The 18,399-nt window shown below is 55.6% G+C and overlaps 2 protein-coding genes across 5 annotated transcripts in view; both read left to right on the top strand.

Moving 5' to 3' along the window:
* The first annotated feature begins 2,458 nt into the window (after positions 1-2,458).
* Positions 2,459-18,399, top strand: part of GNB1L (G protein subunit beta 1 like) — a 70,047-nt gene continuing 54,106 nt past the window's right edge. The window contains exons 1-2 of one of the 2 annotated variants that reach the window (XM_023192597.1): positions 2,459-2,578; positions 2,859-2,960. The gene's annotated coding sequence lies outside the window, so the exon portion shown is untranslated. Of the gene's footprint in view, positions 2,579-2,750; positions 2,961-18,399 lie in introns of those variants that run through there. The other variant, XM_023192596.2, reaches the window with a different exon arrangement.
* On the top strand, positions 2,515-7,224 carry RTL10 (retrotransposon Gag like 10). 3 transcript variants are annotated; one of them, XM_023192593.1, is made up of 3 exons: positions 2,515-2,578; positions 2,859-2,960; positions 4,929-7,224. In XM_023192593.1, exon 3 carries the CDS (start codon positions 5,163-5,165, stop codon positions 6,201-6,203), a length of 1,041 nt encoding a protein of 346 aa, XP_023048361.1. In that variant the 5' UTR covers positions 2,515-2,578; positions 2,859-2,960; positions 4,929-5,162; the 3' UTR covers positions 6,204-7,224. The 3 variants fall into 3 exon arrangements, with proteins under 3 accessions (XP_023048361.1, XP_023048362.1, XP_023048360.1); XM_023192594.1 differs by lacking the exon at positions 2,515-2,578 and adding an exon at positions 2,626-2,751; XM_023192592.2 differs by lacking the exon at positions 2,515-2,578 and adding an exon at positions 2,703-2,739.

The raw sequence follows: 18,399 nt of genomic DNA, 5'->3' as shown, positions 1-18,399 counted from the left end.
AGTGGCCGGATCTCAGCTCACTGCAAGCTCCGCCTCCCGGGTTTACGCCATTCTCCTGCCTCAGCCTCCTGAGTAGCTGGGACTACAGGCGCCCGCCACCTCGCCCGGCTAGTTTTTTGTGTATTTTTTAGTAGAGACGGGGTTTCACCGGGTTAGCCAGGATGGTCTCGATCTCCTGACCTTGTGATCCGCCCATCTCGGCCTCCCAAAGTGCTGGGATTACAGGCTTGAGCCACCGCGCCCGGCCATCATAGAGTAACTTATACAAACCAAGATGGTAGAGCCTACTACACACCTAGGCTATACGGTAAGGCCTATTGCTACTGGGCTACAAACTTGCAGTGACTCTACTGAACAATGTAGGCAATTGTGACACAGCGGTATTAGTGCACCTAATCGTAGCAAAGGTACAGTAAAAGTACAGTGCAAAAAATAAAAAATGGGACTGGTTAGGGCACATGCCATGAAAAGAGGTGCAGGACTGGAAGTTGCTGTGGGTGTGGTGAGTAAATGTGAAGGCCTAAGATGTTATTGTGCACTACTTCAGGCTTTATAAACACTGTACACTTAGGCTGCACCATATTTATATTAAACATTTTCCTTTTTTTTGAGATGGAGTTTTGCTGTTGCCCAGGCTGGAGTGCAGTGGCACAATCTCAGTTCACTACAACCTCCGCCTCCCGGGTTCAAGTGATTTTCCTGCCTCAGTCTCCCAAGTAGCTGGGATTACAGGCACATGCCACCACACCTGGCTAACTTTTTGTATTTTTGGTAGAGACAGGGTTTCACCATGTTGGCCAGGCTGGTCTCAAACTCCTGACCTCAAATGAGCTGCCCGCCTCGGCCTCCCAAAGTGCTGGGATTACAGGCGTGAAGCGCCTGGCCTAAACATTTTCTTTCTTCAATAATAAAGTAACCATAGCTTACTGGATGACCACTTATGTATGTGGTCCCTTGTTGACCAAAATGTTATGTGGTGCATGACTGGTATACACAGGACAGGGCCTGAAAGAAAAAAAAAATTTGGACCAAAAAAGGGCTTTTCTGGCTCAGTTGGATTCATCTCTTGCACAGGCCCACTGCCCAGTCTGCTGATGGGCGCTAAGCTGTAGGCTGAGCTGCCTAGAGGCTGAGGTAAGCTGAATTTGTGGGAACCCCCACCTTTCCCTTGAGGGAGGAAGTTTAAATTATCAGGTCAATTAGGAAAGATACAACCGAAAAAAATTCAAGTTTCATTCCCACTTCAAGGAGGCGTTTCCTGGCTCGGTGCCACTTTTATTATTTTTGGCCCAGGCTGCTGAAAGCCCCACAGACCCAGGGAAGGTACAATGTGATCTTTGATTCGCGTTTCAGGGATCAAAGTGAGTGAGTTTGGGTGTAAATGCAGATAACATTTCAGAGAGCTTTCATGAAAGGAGTCACTGGACCAGGGCAAAAGGGGAGCTGGTGTGTTACGTGTGTGTTCCCCTTGAGAAGCGTCACTTTCCGGTGAATCCGGCTGCCTGCCCGTGGCCCCAAAGACTCCTGGCCTGCATCCAGGTCCTTGGCCCACAGGCATTAGATCCTGAGCTGGGGCGCCTGCACCCTCTCCCACCTCTTCTCTAGACACCGTGAAGCCGAGGAGAGGTGGCGTGGGGCGGCTCGTGCAAGTGAGAAGAGCACCACTTCATCCTCACCTATCTTGTCCCGGATCTGGGTGCTGACTCGGCAGGCTTGGGCTGGGCACAGCCCTGTGGGGAGGCCTTGGTAGCCCGCCCTTGCTCTCCTCTCCTGAGTCGGGAAGCACACACTTACACCCACAACAAGGAGGCCCAGAGGCCGTCTGCAGCCCCCAGGCATGCAGGTACAGGGTCCTCTCGGCCTGCCTGCCCCCTGCCTCTCGCGCCCGGGCTGCAGCTACATCGAACCGGGTCCTAACGAGGTTCCTGGCACCGGCAACGGGTGATAAGAGGCACTCCGCGGGCATGCCGTTCCAGGGCGCTCTCGAGGCCCAGCAGCCCCGCTATGCCCACATCCGCTCCGACACCTGCAGCCCCCTAGGCTTAGCCCGGCCCCGCAGCAGCCCTCTCGACGCCCAGCAGCACCCCAGTGTCTGGCTGACGCCAGGACAGTAACTGTGGGATGAAGCAGCATCGGCCCCTGGGTCTACGCCACAGCGGGGTGCAGATTTCCCGGATCTGAGGGACCGCCGGGCACCGCCCGCTGGGGATCATGAGAGGCAGCTTTGGCCCAACCGCTCCGCGCCTGTACACGCGGCCCCACCTGCTCCCGTGGCACTTGGCGCGGCGTGGGAATGGGCGCGCTCTCCCATCACCCACCGCGCTGCGCTACCGCGCCAGCAGGGACCGGGAACGCCTGAGAGGCATCGGCCACACGGTACACAGCGCAGGCGCGGCGGGCTGAGCGCGCGCGCGCGCGCGCGGCCTGGCTGGGAGGTGCGCGCGAGGCGAGCCTGGAGCATGCGCGGGGTCGTACACGGCGGTCGCGCGCACGCTGGGGGCGTGGCTGCGCTGCGTAATCGGGCGCTGGACGCCACACGGCGCTGCTTGGAGCAGGCGTCGCTGACTGCCCCAGGAGGGTCAGTGTGGAGGCGAGAGCCCGGGCGGCCGGCTTGGAACTCTGTGCGCGCGGGCGTGGAGCTGTGCCCCTCCGTCTTTTCCCGACTTCTGATCCGCGGAGGGGCACTCGGAGCCCCAGCCTGGGTCGTAGTGTCTTCGGTCTGCGGGCCTCTGTTTCTCGGTCCGCGCCGGGGTTTGTGGGGGCACCTGAAGACATTCGGGCCATTCTCGCAGTCTCGGGAGGTCGCGCCCGCGCCTTGCCTGGCCTCACGGCGGCCGATCTCGTTCTCCACTTTCTAGGTGGCGCTTGGACTCTCGTCCTCGGAGGGAGGCCCGTCGCCCAGACCGGTCTCTAGCTACGGATCCCTGGACCCTCTTCGCGGGCGCTTCGCGTAGCCGCAGGTGGGTGGGCTTCTTATTGCCGTGGGCCTTGTGAGCTCGTATTTCCTGCATGGCGGTTGCTGGGGGTGGGCGGTGCAGTCGTCTGCACTCAGCTTGCTTTAAGGCTTTGGGCAGGTTTTGTTCTTGGGGCCCCTGGGTCTCCCCAGAGCAGAGAACGTCCCAGCGTTCCAGGTGCTGCCTTTGGCCTTGTGGGCGCAAATACACATGCGCCGTGGTACCTGCCCCTTTAGGATAGTGCTGACCAGTCCAGAAGGGCCGAAAGTCTTCTGTGCCAGGCAGTGTGGGGAGAAAAGTAGGGGGAACAACAGACTGATAGGCGTGGGAGTGCTAAGGTTCTCAAAATGGTGAGAGTGGAGCCCAGGGTTAGGAAGGCTCAGGCCCGAAGCACGCCTGGCTGGCTGGTGCAGGGAAGCCTTCTCCCAGACTGCAGGGGACACAGGTGCGCAGGTGAGTGGGCATGGTGGGGGACTGGGAAGAAGGGAAGGCAGAGATCTGGGTAGCACACTGTGACTCCTGGGCGTGGGGTGTGGTCATTGTGGGCAACCTGGATACCTAACCTTGGCTGGTGGTAGGAGCTGGGCCCTGGATCGGGCCTGTTACTGGTTTTTTAGAGCTCAGTGTACTGGACTCACGTGCTGTCCTGTGGGTTTGCTGCCCCCAGGCCTTAGTATAATCCTGCAGTAAGATGGGAAGCCAGGGTCATGGGCTGGGCTTTCAGGTAAAGACCCCCCCCCCCAGAGGGGGGTGAGACCTGAGGGGTTCCAGAGTGTTTGGGTGGTGGAGGTAGGGCCAGTGGCCCTGGCAGGTTCTAGTGCTGCAGGCCACCCTGGGAGGTCCTTGGAGGAACTCACCCTGAGGGGGAATGACCAGCGAATGGGAGATCTGGGATGAAGGTGTGTGCAGGCCCTGTGCTCCCAGTGAGCCAGTGGAGTTTGTGTGCGGGGTGAAGCAGAGAGTTTCATGGAGGTCGTGAGTGGGCCTCCGTTTGCATAGAGACTGGGGAGGGGGCTGGATAGAGTTAGGCTGGAGAGTGTGAGAGCCCCAGGGAGGACTCCTTGCACTGGAATAGAACTGGCTGCTGGCTGTGGAGCTTCCTAGGTAACTGCTGTGTGGAGAAGGAGGGGCAGGTCCAGCCATCAGACTGGGACTCCCCAGACCCTGGGCACAAGTGACGAGTTGCGGGAGCAGACACAGCAAGTGGGGTTCCAGGATTTTACAGTGGGGGGCTGGGATACTCTGCTGTGGCTGGGATGGGGACTGTGGAAAGGTGGTGTTTGGGGGTGGGGGTGGCATTGCCTGCAGGTGGCACTCAGTTGTGAGAGGTGAATTTGGAAAGCATGTGGGGTCAGGAGGGAGCAGATAATAGCAGGCTCACTGCTGCTGTCGGGGATGCAGGTAGGACCTGCTGTGTGCCTGGTGCTGGGATGTAAAAGAGCCTAATGACGCGGTCTGTGCATTGTTCAGAGTTTTGGGGGTGGCTAGAGCCTACTCAGCAGACAAACATAGTTTATAATATGCGTGCTGTATAGTGGTTAAGCCTGTGATCTCTCCAGCCAGTTTCTGCTGCTTCCACCACTTATGGGTTGGTGTGTGACTGCAGACAAGTTACTTCACCACTGTGTGCCCCAAAGACAATACTAGTACCAACTTCATGTGGGGGAGGTGGCGCAAATGGGACACTCAGTGAAAGGTTGCTACTATTGCTATCCTGAAATTCCCTGACAGTTCTGATTTGGCCCCTTTTCTTCTGAAATTGACAGCATCTGTCATTCTCCCTTGCCCTTGCAATGTCATAGGCAGCATTGGCCCACCTTCTCAGACCTCCCAGGCCAGCCCCCTGGGCACCCCCTTCCACTCAGGGCTGCTAGTTGGGTACCAGAGGGTTGCCCGCTTGCTGCCTCTTCCCACCAGTTCAGTGGGTGATGGTTAGGCCTAGTTCCTGCTCTTCCCCACCTTGTCTTTGGACAGATTGCCTCGGATGATGGCCTGCGACTGACAGTCCCTCAGCTCTTCTCAGCTCTCCTGAGGCTGCAGCTGTCAGCTCCCTGATCCTCAGCACTTGCCTGGACCAGTGCAGGTCTACCACGCCCTGTTCAGCCATCCCTGTCCTGTTGTGTCGTGCAAGCCACGTCTGTCCATACCACCCCACCTCCCGCCCCCCCGCAGTGCTGGCTCTCCTTTCTTCTGCCCTCTGCTCCCAGCATGCCTCGTGGCCGGTGCCGTCAGCAGGGCCCTCGCATTCCCATCTGGGCAGCCGCCAATTATGCCAACGCACACCCATGGCAGCAGATGGACCAGGCGTCTCCTGGGGTGGCATACACCCCCCTTGTGGATCCCTGGATTGAGCGGCCCTGCTGCGGGGACCCCGTGTGTGTGCGAACAACCATGGAGCAGAAGAGCACAGCTAGTGGCGCTCGTGGCGGTAAACCTGCAGAAGGGGGTCCCCTAGCTGGGCGCTTGCCCGGCTCCCGACCCCACAGGGTGGACTTCTGCTGGGTGCCAGGCTCAGACCCAGGCACCTTTGATGGCTCCCCGTGGCTACTAGACCGCTTCTTGGCCCAACTGGGAGATTACATGTCCTTCCGCTTCGAGCACTATCAGGACAACATCAGCCGTGTCTGCGAGATCCTCAGGCGCCTGACAGGCCGAGCCCGGGCCTGGGCAGCCCCCTACCTTGATGGGGACCTGCCCCTGCCTGACGATTACGAGCTCTTCTGCCAGGATCTCAAGGAAGTTGTTCAGGACTCGAACAGTTTTGCTGAGTACCACGCCGTGGTTCCCTGTCCCCTGCCCCTGGCCTCCGGCCAGCTGCCAGTGGCCCCTCAGCTGCCTGTGGTGAGGCAATACTTAGCTAGGTTCTTAGAGGGCCTGGCACTCGACATGGGTACTGCCCCCAGGTCTTTACCAGCCGCCATGGCCACCCCTGCTGTGTCTCGGTCCAACTCTATATCCAGAAGTGCTCTGCTCGAGCAGCAGCTGACCAAGGAGAGCACTCCTGGGCCCAAGGAGCCCCCAGTCCTGCCCAGTTCTGCATGTAGCTCCAAGCCTGGTCCTGTGGAACCAGCCTCTTCCCAGCCAGAGGAGGCAGCCCCCACACCTGAACCTAGACTGTCGGAGTCAGCTAATCCTCCTGCCCAGAGACCAGACTCCGCTCATCCAGGGGATCCAAAACCCCAGAAAACAGAGGAGGAGGTTTTGGAGACAGAGGGAGACCAGGAGGTGTCCTTAGGTACCCCACAGTAGGCGGTGGAGGCCCTGGAGACCCCAGGAGAGCCAGTACTTTCTCCTGGGTTCTGAGCACAGCCCAGGCGGGAACAATGGTGCCCCTTGTGATGAAGTGGCCTATGTGGCTCGGGAGCCCCATAGTCCCCAGTCAGAGCAGAGTGGTGTCCCCAGATGACTTCAGACCCCATAGCTGGGCAAGATGCTCTTGTTTTGGACTCTGCGCTGAGCAGAACCAGCTCCCCCTACTCCAGCAGAGCTTGACCTCCACCCCGTTCCCTTTCCCTGCTCCTGCTGGCTCTTGGCTGCATCCCTGTCCATCTCCTGGGAGTGCCGTCTCACCCAGGCCTGCTCCCACGAGGGGGTCGTTTTGTAGGTCAACTCTCAGCAGATACTTGCATCATCTTTGTCACCTCCACCCCCATAAAACACCCCCGTTGGTGTCTTCCACACTGGCTGGCACTGAACTGGGTCTGCCACGTCTGTCCTGTTGGGACCTGGTTCCTGAATGGGGTTTCTGTGTCTGTCCCCCTAACCCCACCCTCTCTGCTCCTTGTGATTTCTGTCCCAGCTGGAATGTGAGGAAGGCTGCCTGGAGGAAGTGGTCACTGATTATGCTGGATGAGTGGGATAGCATCTTGGCACAGAATGATGTTTCCTGTGGGTTTGTTTACCAGTAGTCCTGGGCAACTGGGAGGTTTGGATGCAGGAAGATAGGATGCAAGCCCCTTGCCAGGCTCAGCTGCAGGCATTCCCCCTTTGTGTGTTAACGCTGTAGTAGTCGGGCCTGGTGTTCTGAAGCAGGCTCCTCTTCCCCGCTGCTGTGCTGCTGTCCCCTGAGCCCTCCACACTCGCATGCATCATCGATTCAGCACTTAAGCCCCAGTGATGTAAATGACTCGGATCTCCCTCCTGGCGGACTGTGACCCTCCAGGACAGGGGCTCTGTCTTAGTCAGCTCTGTGGCCTGGTACACAATTGGTGCTCATTAAACATGTGTTGGATTACTGGCTGAGCCTGTGGTGCAGTGGCTGCCTACCAGCGAGTCTTTGTTTCCCATTCTCTCAGGACCAGAGGCCTGGCCTTGAGCATTCCAGGTCAGCGTTGCAGGTGTGGTTTCTAGCAGGGGCTTTGGGGTTCCAAGGGTCTGATCGAAGGAGCTGGGGCTGAGTAGGTGGGGGTGGGTGGCTCTGCAGGTGGAGATCTGACTTCCAAGCTGTAGGTGAAGTGAGGACCAGGCAGCAGTCCAGAGCTGTGAGGCCCCAGGCCCAGAGGGTTGGAATGAAGAAAGACCTGTTCCACACAAGGAGGGGTTTTCTAGTGGAAGCTGAGCTTGGAAGCCCCTGGAGCCGTTTACCACAGGATGGGCAGGTACAGCCGCCCAGTGTGTGCAGTGTGTTCCACTCTGGTGCTTGGACAAGAAGTTCAAGTCCCGTTCTGTTTTTTTTTTTTTTGAGACGGAGTCTTGCTCTGTCGCCCGGGCTGGAGTGCAGTGGCCGGATCTCAGCTCACTGCAAGCTCCGCCTCCCAGGTTTACGCCATTCTCCTGCCTCAGCCTCTCGAGTAGCTGGGACTACAGGCGCCAGCCACCTTGCCTGGCTAGCTTTTTGTATTTTTTAGTAGAGACGGGGTTTCACCGTGTTAGCCAGGATGGTCTCGAACTCCTGACCTCGTGATCCGCCAGTCTCAGCCTCCCAAAGTGCTGGGATTACAGGCTTGAGCCACCACGCCCGGCCCCCTTTCAGTTTTACAGTTGTGAAAACAACAAAACACCTTCCTGAAAAGTTGGAAGAAAAAGCAGAAATGTGAATTGGAAATACAGCCAACTATTTTAGGAAAAACTAATTAGCAAGTATCTGGTTAAACTTACTCAGAAACTAGCTGGGAGCAGTGGCTCATACCTGTATTCCCAGCACTTTGGGAGGCCGAGGTGGGTGGATCACCTGAGGTCAGGAGTTCAAGACCAGCCTGATCAACACGGAGAAACCTGTCTCTACAAAAAATACAAAATTAGCCAAGTGTGGTGGTGCATGCCTGTAATCTCAGCTGCTTGGGAGACTGAGGCAGGAGAATCGCTTGAACCCAGGAGGCAGAGGTTGCGATGAGTCATGATCATGCCATTACACTCCAGCCTGGGCAATTAGAGTGCAACTCTATCTCACACACACAAAAAACACTTATTTAGAAAAACAGAAATTGTTGGGATTATTTTATGGTAACTATCACTAAAAAAGGCTCTGGGTTCAGGTGGTTTTATGTGTGAGTTATTTCAGGGCACAGATACCTTGTAGATAAAACAATTGGAAACCTTGGAAATAGGTGGAAAGCTATTTTTAGAAAGCGGGTATAGCCCTGGTAGCAAAGCAAGGGAGCTGGCAGGAGAAACCCATGTTCAGTCTTGATTCTGGTCAGATGTGGGAAGTCCCTGGACATCCTGGCCCAGCCCCATGCTTCTGTGCCAGGTCACACAGCTGCCCTCCGTCTGATGGCTCAGGCCCCAGTCACCCTTTTGTGGGTCGGGTCCGACTCCTCCCCGATGCCTGCCTCCAGTGCACTGTGGCCTGGATTGCCTGTGAGTCTGGCAGTAGAACCCAGAGTTGCTCTCTAGGATGGACAGCCTAGTCACCCATCTGACCCTTACCCTGTCCCACAGGCTTCTGGACAGGCCACCTTCCCCATCTCCCTTTAGTGGACCTGAAGTGGATCCTTCAGCTTGAGATTGGTGCCTTCTCTTCTGAACCCTGTCCCATTGGGGCTTTGGGCCTTTTCTGCCCTTGGGACCCAGGCAACTTCTGGGCATGTGTGAGTTACGGTCTGCCACGTGTCTGCAGGCCAGTCATGCAGCATCCACCGGGGCAGGCGTGAGAGTCCACGGGAGAGTTCAGGTGACCTGGTTTTTAATTAAAACGGGTCCTGTTAGGCCGGGCACGGTGGCTCAAGCCTGTAATCTCAGCACTTTGGGAGGCCGAGACGGGCGGATCATGAGGTCAGGAGATCGAGACCATCCTGGCTAGCACGGTGAAACCCTGTCTGTACTAAAAATAAATACAAAAAACTAGCCGGGCGAGGTGGCGGGCGCCTGTAGTCCCAGCTACTCGGGAGGCTGAGGCAGGAGAATGGTGTAAACCCGGGAGGCGGAGCTTGCAGTGAGCTGAGATCTGGCCACTGTACTCCAGCCCGGGCGACAGCGAGACTCCGTCTCAAAAAAAAAAAACAAAAAACGGGTCCTGTTTATTGTGGTTGGGCTCTCCCCAGAAAGGGAGGCAGGGTCTCGAAGTGGTGATGTCCAGGTTTCCTGCACAGGTAGGGTGGAGGCAAGGATGGACTCTGGCACAGCCTTCCAGACAGGCAGTGCACACAGCCCCTTTCAGAGTGGCTTTGTTGCCAGCCTCTGCAGCACCTGCTTTCAGACATGATGACCAAGCTGCTTTCCTGCTCCTTGGGGAAGGAGGCGCACCAAGGGCCAGGAGAAGAGGCACTCTCCCTGGATTGTTTTTTCTCTCCTGGCCGCCACACACTGGCAGACCCGAAGGCAGGTGCTCAGGAGCCACAGAGCCTGGCAGGGTTTGCTGGACGTGCTCAGGGACAGGCCATGGTGCTGGCTCTGCTTTCCAATCATGATGTCTGTCCCTCACTTCCCTTGGAAATACCCGGAGGTTTTATTTCCTGAAGATGGGATATGATGGGTCCTCTGAGATGGTGTTTAAAGTACCTGTCTCCAAGGAAAACTTTAAAATAGGAAGTCCTAAGGATAAGGTCCTATGGGATATTGGAATATTTTATAAAGCCACAATAGTTAAAGCACTTAGATGTTGTGGACAGATGAGCAGAGAATAGAGAACTTTGAAACAGGGCTGAATAAATATGGAAATATAGTACATGCTAGAGGTGTTTCCAATTAATGAGGGTAAAATGGATTATTCAGTAAAAGCAGTTGGCCCTCTGAAAAATAGTAAAGCCATGTACGTGCCTCACTCTTCATGCCAGTATATATTCCAGATTAAAGATTTCAGTGCTAAAATTATAAAAGGACTAGAGGGAAATATGGGTGAATTTTTTTTTTGCCTGTGATTCCAGAATTTTAAAAGTTTTAGATGCCTAGAGTTGTGGAGGTATGGAGAAGTGGGCCTTCTCGTACTATCGGTGGGAGTATACAATATTACAATTTGACCACATAACAGTTCTAGGCACACACATGCTGTGACTACTTACTTGGTGCATGAAGACTCCTGTCAGGGATACTCATGGTTTGGTGGCACTACATGGGGGTTTAGAACAGGGACTGGAGGCTGGGCGCGGTGGCTCAAGCCTGTAATCCCAGCACTTTGGGAGGCCGAGACGGGCGGATCACGAGGTCAGGAGATCGAGACCATCCTGGCTAACACAGTGAAACCCCGTCTGTACTAAAAAATACAAAAAACTAGCCGGGCGAGGTGGCGGGCGCCTGTAGTCCCAGCTGCTTGGGAGGCTGAGGCAGGAGAATGGCATAAACCTGGGAGGCGGAGCTTGCAGTGAGCTGAGATCCGGCCACTGCACTCCAGCCTGGTGACAGAGCGAGACTCTGTCTCAAAAAAAAAACAGGGACTGGAGGGTGGCCTTGCCTTCTCCCCTCCCTTCACAAGCTGAGGGTCCTTCCCCGACCTTTTTGAGCTGTGACCACAGTTTTTCCTCATGGGGTGGGTAGTAGGGTTGAATGAGAATGGTGCCCACACAGTGTCTTGGCTGGGGTCTGGGCCCTCTGACATCCACCTCATGGGTGTCACTATTTTTTGAACAGCAGAACTGGAAAAGCCCAAAGATCCAGCAATAAAGGAGCAAGGCAAATAAAGCTGTTACCCTGCAGGATCAGTCAGCATGAGCCAGATTGTGCCACAGTAACGAAGATCTCCAACAGCGCCGCTACAGTTGGCTCTGCTTATTTCTTGCTCACACCTGTGTGCCACCATGGCTGGGGCCTGTCAGAACTGTGCTGACGAGAGCCTACCTGGACATATTTGTCCATGCTCACTGAGGCAGGGGAAAGGCCACAGCAGGCCACAAGTAATGTGTGTCACCCCACTTCCATTTCCCTGGCCAGAGGAAGCCACAGAGCCACACCTGAGTTCCATAGGATGGGAGCAGCTGATCATCCTGTGGGCTGGGTTGCTCAGTATGGAGAAGTACCAGCAGCTACCCAGCGTGGGGCTGGTTGGTGCTGCTGAGGATGGGAGGATGGGAGGGGCCTGCATCCATCCCAGGGCAACATACCTGTTTGTCTGCTGGGGCTGCCCAACAAAGGACAACCCCAGCTTTTTTAGCTGGGGGGCTTAAACAACAGACATTTCCTCGTGATTCTGGAGCCAGAAGCCTGAGATCAAGGTGTGGGCAGGGTTAGTTTCTCCTGAGGCCTCGTTCCTTGCCCTGCAGATAGCCACCTTCTTGCCATGTCCCTGCCTGTGTCTGTGTCCTAATCGCTCATAAGGTCACTAGTCTATTGGATCAGGGCCCACCCTCATGACCTCATTTAACCCTGAATCACCTCTTTAAAGACCCCATCTTCACTATAATCCCAGCACTTTGGGAGGCCGAGGCGGGTGGATCACAAGGTCAGGAGATCGAGACCGTCCTGGCTAACACGGTGAAACCCCATCTCTACTAAAAATACAAAAAAAAAAAAAAAAATTAGCCGGGTGTGGTGGCGGGCGCCTGTAGTCCCAGATACTGGGGAGGCTGAGGCAGGAGAATGGCGTGAACCTGGGAGGCGGAGCTTGCAGTGAGCCGAGATCGCGCCACTGCACTCCAGCCTGGGCGACAGAGCGAGACTTGGTCTCAAAAAATAAAAAAAATAAAGACCCTGTCTTCAAATGTAAGTACTAGGGGTTAGGACTCGAACTTAAGAATATTGAAGGGACATAGTTCCGCCCACAGCAGTGCCCCAGATAGGCTTCTCTGATTTTGTCTTTGCTGTTCCTGGCAGCGCTATCTTGGTCAGGCTTCCATGGTCTCCACATGCCTATGTGCAGAGTCCCCCAGGCCCTGGGTTCCGGGGCCCATGCTGAGGAGTGGGGATGGCCAAGCCTTGGCTCTTGGGTGGGTAGTGCCCAGTTGTGCTGTATGGGATGCTGTTTCTCACTTAAGAAATCTTTCCCTGCCTGGGGGTACAAAGGCATTATCCTGTATTCCCAGGTTGTAACTTTCTGCCTTTGACATTCAACCTTGAGTCTACCTGTAAGTGTAACTGGCGGAAGGGAGGGGTCTGCTGTCATCCTCGAGAGCCTGTGATGAGCAGAGCCCCTCTGCCGACCGCGATGCACATGTAATATGAGCAAGAAATAAATTTTTGATGTGTGAAGCCACTGAGTTTGGGGCTTGTGTTTTCCACAGCATAACCTATTATGTCCTGACCGACAGGGGATCCCATTTCACCTTTTTCCATAGGGCACCAGCCTGCCTCAGCATCAGCTGCTGGCTGCAGCAACTCAGCCTGGCCGCAGCCACCCATGGGCCGTGCCTGGCCTACCTGCCTGCTCTCTGGTCTGATCTGTCCCTTACTAGTTATTCTAACTTTTAAGTCTTGATTATCTCATAGGGAAGCCCTCCATGCCCCCATTCTTCCAGTTGTCTTGGCAAGTTTGAAAACACATTGGATCACAAATGCAGAGGCAGGGACGATGGTGTCGTGGCCTTTGCCCAGCCCCAGCAGTGCTCACACTCTCCTGGTGCAGGCCTTGGGGGTGCCGTGTCACTGCACAGCCTCTCCAGGATGGCAGGGCCCGTTGCTCCCTTAGTTTTTCTTTGGGCTACATCATCTCTGTTACAGGGACGTGGTGGGTGGGGGCTGGCCAGGGAAGAGCCCAGGCCTGTGGGGTGCTCTCACTGGCCTGCTCCTTTCCTCCTGGCCTCACGGACCCCCCGTCACGGGGCTGGGGCCTGTGGGTGGTGGGTGCTCATGCACTTGCCACGTTCTTCTGTGTCCCCATTGGTGGGGCTGCCAGCTGGGTGCAGAGGACATCTGACTCCCCTGCCCCCTGCTGTGCCTGTGCTGCCCACCTTACCTGTGTGTCTGAACAGTGCAGGGGACTGGAGAGTGTTTGTGGGTTGTGGAGCTAGGACTGGTCCACATGTAGTACCCACAGGGCAGAGCGAGTGGGAGGCTGGCCTCTGTCCTCATTCGCATGTCTGTGGATGTGGGTGTGGCAAGCACATTGCTGGCATGCTTGTGTAAGCATGTGCACAGTTGACTGCACACAGCTGGGTGGTCAGGAGTTGATGAGACATACACCTGGCTACACCATCACCTGTGTGTGTTAGGGGACCTCCCCTTTCCACCCAAGGTGGCCTCCATCACAGGAGGAGCCACACAGGCAAGTCCCTGTCAGAAAGTGTCAGCCCCAGCGTGCTTAGGCACCCTCCTCCAAATCCGACCAAGTTCCCAGGGCACGTCCCCATCCCCTAGTTCAGGGGCACCAGCCCCAGGGGATTGGTCCCCATCCTGCACCCTCTGTGAGTGTTGTCTCTCTCCCTGACGGGACCGGCAGCTGGCCTACATGAACCAGGCCTCTGAGCAGAGGCCGGACTGGTGCACGGGAATATCATGCTTCCTGTAAAGCAGCAAGCTTTTCCGTGTGTTCACCCGGGGCAAAAAGGCCGGTCCCCTCTGCTGGCTGGGTTCCTGCCTCTGCCCGTAAGTGCCTAGGGCAGGCTGGCTAAAAATGCCCGAGTCAGGCTTCCTTCCTGCCATCTTGCCAGGCTCCTGGGACCTGCTCCTGGGGCGACGGACATCCCCAGCCACAGCGAGAGATGCCTGCTCACAGAGAGACCCCGCCTGCCCATCCTGCCTGCCTCTGCAGCCTGGTGGCTCCTCACTCTGGCATTTCCTCTTGGCTCAGCTGAGGCAGCGCGTATCCCAGTGCGAAGGAGAAGTCTGACTTGCAGCCTCAGCGTCTGCCTGGCGCCCCTGCTGACTGTGGGGCCGGCCAGCAGGTCACTCATGCTCCAGCCATGAGGCTTCCAGGCATCCCCAAGGAAGAAAACTAACCCATGTCCTTGTTTCCATGAGACCCACTCCCCCTGCCGAGTGGGGCCTGGCCCTGCCAGCATGGTGGTTGGTGGCCACGAGGACCCAAAGTGCTGGCAGAGCAGCCAGCAGGCACTGGCAGTGCCTTGGGGAGAACAGGCTGCAGTGGGCTGTCGAGAGGAAGTTGCTTGCCTCTGCTCGGGAACGAATCACGCCCCTTGGGCCGTGTCCCCAGCACAAGTGACTGATCTCTGGGACCCTCCCTCACATGCAGGGCCTATCTGGAAGGGGCACCACAGACCTGGTGGGCTTCAGCGTGTAGGCACCATGCTGGGCCCCACCCGGTTCACTGCAGGCCAGGAGCCCCGGGTGGGGCACTGTGGGTCTCAGCCTCTGGAGAAGTGCTGGTGGCCAGCCCTGGGGGATGTGGGCCACTGCCCCGAGTGAGGTGAGGTCAGCGCCGGCCCCTGGCCTGAGGCTGTGAATCTTGCTGGGGGGCAGCCATTCCCTGGGGGAGCAGGGTGGAGGTGCTTTGCCAGAGCAGAAGGCCCCTGTGGCAGAGCATGTGGCCATTTCTCTAGGATGGAGAAGAGACCCAGACCCAGAAGGGAGACCGGTGGCTGTCCTTCCTCGGGGCCTACGGAACTGAAGCACTCTTGGCTCCACTGTGGAAATCGTGTCTATGGCTGGAATCTGAGTTCTGCTTTGCAGATTTGCCAGCTTTCCAGTGCTCTGGGCAGCCAGGGCTCGGATTCCCCTTTCTGCACTGAAATGGTGCAGGGCTTTGCTGGGCCTCAGGCCAAGCTGTCAGTCAAGGCCACTCCCTGAGACGGATGTGCCTGACGCAGGCCCGGAGGTGCTTTCCTCTCCAAGGGAAGGAGTTCTTGGGGGCATACCTTTTTCCCCGCCACAAAGAGACTGACATCAGTCAGTCCTGGGAGGTGGGAAATGGCTGGGGTTGGGCTGTGTGTTGCTGCCCAGGGGGCGGTGCCTGGCTTCCCCTCGCCATCAGGCTGCTGGGCACCGGCCCTCCCTGCCTACCTGCCTCCCTGGAATTCTTCCTGGGATCTGCATCTTTGAAGCCGCTGCCTCCCTGCCCGCCTGGGCGCTTCCAAAGGCGGATACTGACAGAGGATTCAATGAATCGAAGGTCGCCAGTCGGGGCGTTGACAGATGCCCAGCCGTGATACTATTTCTGATTTAATAACCGAATGGGAGGCTGGCCCTCTGTAATAATTAGGGCTAATTACTGAGGAGGTGTTGACAGACGGGCTGAGAGGAAACAAACTACCTTTATCCCGTGGCTTAGAGTCAGATTACCAGCCCGGTGCTATCTGCCCCTCAGAAAGTAGACGCTTCAATCACTCAGCGAGGCTTCAAAGGGGAACAGGGCCTGACAATGCACGGGATTTGGAAAGGAGCTATGAAGTGCGCCTTTGACTCCGAATCGCCAAACGGAGCCCCATTCCAGAAATGGTTTCTTTGTGAAGTTTGAGTTAATGTTGGCAGACCTGTTTCCCGCGCGCAGGACAGGGAGCTGGCTGCATGGCTGCAGTGGGCGTGGGCAGGTGGGGGCCATGGCCAGGGCTGTGGCTGGTGTGTGGCCCAGCTTGAGCTGCTCAGGTCCTCCCCAGGCCAGGTGACACCAGCAGAGTCCTGGTATCTCCAGTAGCTGGCCCTGGTAGCCGTGGGTCCAAACAGGGAGGTGGGTCCAAACAGCATGTTTTCGTTGGCCCGGGGAGGGTGTCTGGTCCTTTGTGGCCGTGAGTGGCAGGTAACAGGATAGCGACCTCACCATCTGAGCAGGCTCATCCCTTCCTGTTTGCAGCTAGAGTGCAGCTTTTATGCAGCCCTCCCTGGCAGGTCTGGCCTCCCTTGGAGGGGGATGTGTCCTTGGCATTATTTATGGCAGGACCACCTCTTGGGGGCCTGGGCATCACTCAGCAGGCTGCTCCCACCCCCGTACTGGGCCAGCCAAGAGCCAAGGCCATGGAAGCAATCCTGGCCCCCGAGGGCTCGGTGGGCAGACATCATCAGTGACTGAGAAGGGTTGTTGGGGGCTAGTCTCTGACTGCCGCCACTGACTCCCCACTGATCTCCCTGCATTTCAGAGATAGGGAAGGGTGTGCCTAGACCTCAGTTTCCTGATTTGAAGCAGCGGCACTGAGATGTGTGCCCGTGAACTGACCTGGACAGCCCGGGGCGCTGTGTCTGATGCAGCTTCTTGGAGTGGTGTGTGTGAGGCTTTTTGGGAGGTCAAGGTTGCCGGCTGAGGCTGGATTGTAGGAGACAGTTCTGAGATTCTGGGCCTTACTGCTGTCTGTCCTCACCAGGAAGGCAGGAGATGACACTGAGGTCTCTGCTCAGGACAGGCCTGACTAGGGAGTGCCTTTCTGGTTCCAGGCGTAGCCTGGGAGGTGCCGGATAAGCAGGAGGTGGGAGGGAGCCCATTCACCAGCCACCTGTGTGCCTGCCTCAGGCCTCATGGCCTTGGCTTCATGTTCTTGCTGGCCTGAAGGACCAGCCAATTCAACATCTTCCTGCTGGAATGGCTGTGCTACTTCATAGAGAAATTAGGTGGGCTGGGCTGGAGAAGGACCACAGTGGTTAGGTCAGTGCTCTTTCCCCAGCTGGCTGCTCTACTGTCATAGAAAGAAGACACCTTCTGGAAGTAACGATGGTCATAAAAGTCATCAGCTCATTTGCTTAACCGAATAAGTACTAGCTTGTACGAGGGGGCACTGTTGATGAATTTATATTAGGGCAAAAATAAGATGGTAAATTATTTGGATGGGAGAAGCATGTAAAAATTGGCATCAAGTCTGTTTTTCTGTTTGTTTATTTTAGAGACAGGTCTCTTTAGCCTAGGCTGGAGTGCAGTAGTGTGATCATAGCTCACTGCACCCTTAATCTCCTGGGCTCAAGCGATCCTCCTGCCTCAGCCACCAAGATAGCTGGGACTATTGGCGGGTACCACCATAACTGGCCAATTAAAAAAAATTTTTTTTTTTTTTGTAGAGATGGGGATCTTGCTATGTTGCCTAGGCTCATTAAGTCTGTTTAAGTCACCTTGAGTAGAGATAGAAATTAACTCCAAAGCCAGAAACTTTAAACAGGAATTGAGGTTTCATAGTACATTAGTAGTAAATTAAATACCATTAACTGTAACACAAGAAAAAATAGCACAAGAATCTTGTACAATATATTTTATTTGAAACATTACCTGTGAATCTGTGGCCAAGAGCAGCGGTTGAGTGTGAACCTTGTGCACAGAGGCATTTCTGAACCCTCTTTCCTGTCAGCATCTTGCTGTGCACATGACTAATGAGCTAGGATCGATGCATTGTTAGTGACTGAAGTCCAGGCTTCATCCAGGGTTCCTGAATTTGCCCTAATGTCCTTTTCTGTTGCAGAATCCCATCCAGAACCCCACACTGCATTTGCTCTCCTGTCTTCCCAGGCTCCTCTGGCTATGACCGCTTCTTAGACTTTCCTTGTTGATGATAACCTTAAGTTGTGAGGAGCCCTGGTCAGGCTCTTGTAAAATGTTCCTCCACCGGGATTTGTTGTGTTCTTCTCGTGATTAGACTGAGGTTATGGGTTTTAGGAAGAAAAGCACAAAGGTTGAGTGCCATTCGTGGATGGATTTTCTTTTTCTTTTTTCTTTTTTCTGTTTTTCTTTTTTTTTGAGATGGAGTTTCGCTTCTTTACCCAGACTGAAATGCAATGGCGCAGTCTTGGCTCACTTCAATCTCTGCCTGTTGGATTCAAGTGGTTCTCCTGCCTCAGCCTCCCCAGTAGCTGGGATGACAGGCACATGCCACTACACCCAACTAATTTTTGTATTTTTAGTAGAGACAGCGTTTCACCATGTTGGCCAGGCTGGCCTTGAACTCCTGACCTCAAGTGATCCACCCGCCTCAACCTCCCAAAGTGCTGGGATTAGAGGTGTGAGCCACACTCCTGGCCCATTCCTGGATTTTCTATCATGTCAGTGGTAGGTGTGGTCAGCATAACCTAGCCCTGCTGATGCTGAGTGTTATCACCTGGCGGAGGCAGTATCTGTCAGCTGTTTCCGCTGTAAAGTGGCTCTTTTTCCCTCCTTTCCGTACTTCCTCTTAGGAAGGGAGTCACTGCATAGCCCACACTTAAAGGGCTGGGATATCTACTCCTCCTTGATGGTAGAGTGTCTGCATAAAGTGGAATTCTTCTGTTTGGGAGA

This window comes from Piliocolobus tephrosceles, chromosome 19 (assembly GCF_002776525.5).
Source record: "Piliocolobus tephrosceles isolate RC106 chromosome 19, ASM277652v3, whole genome shotgun sequence".
Classification (NCBI taxonomy): Eukaryota; Metazoa; Chordata; class Mammalia; order Primates; family Cercopithecidae; genus Piliocolobus; species Piliocolobus tephrosceles.
The sequence above is the reverse complement of the archived record's forward strand: the minus strand, read 5'-3'. Positions and strand labels throughout refer to the sequence as shown.

Excerpts from the sequence above, each read along its gene's own strand:
- RTL10 (XM_023192593.1), top strand. The coding sequence starts at position 5,163 with ATGCCTCGTGGCCGGTGCCGTCAGCAGGGCCCTCGCATTCCCATCTGG.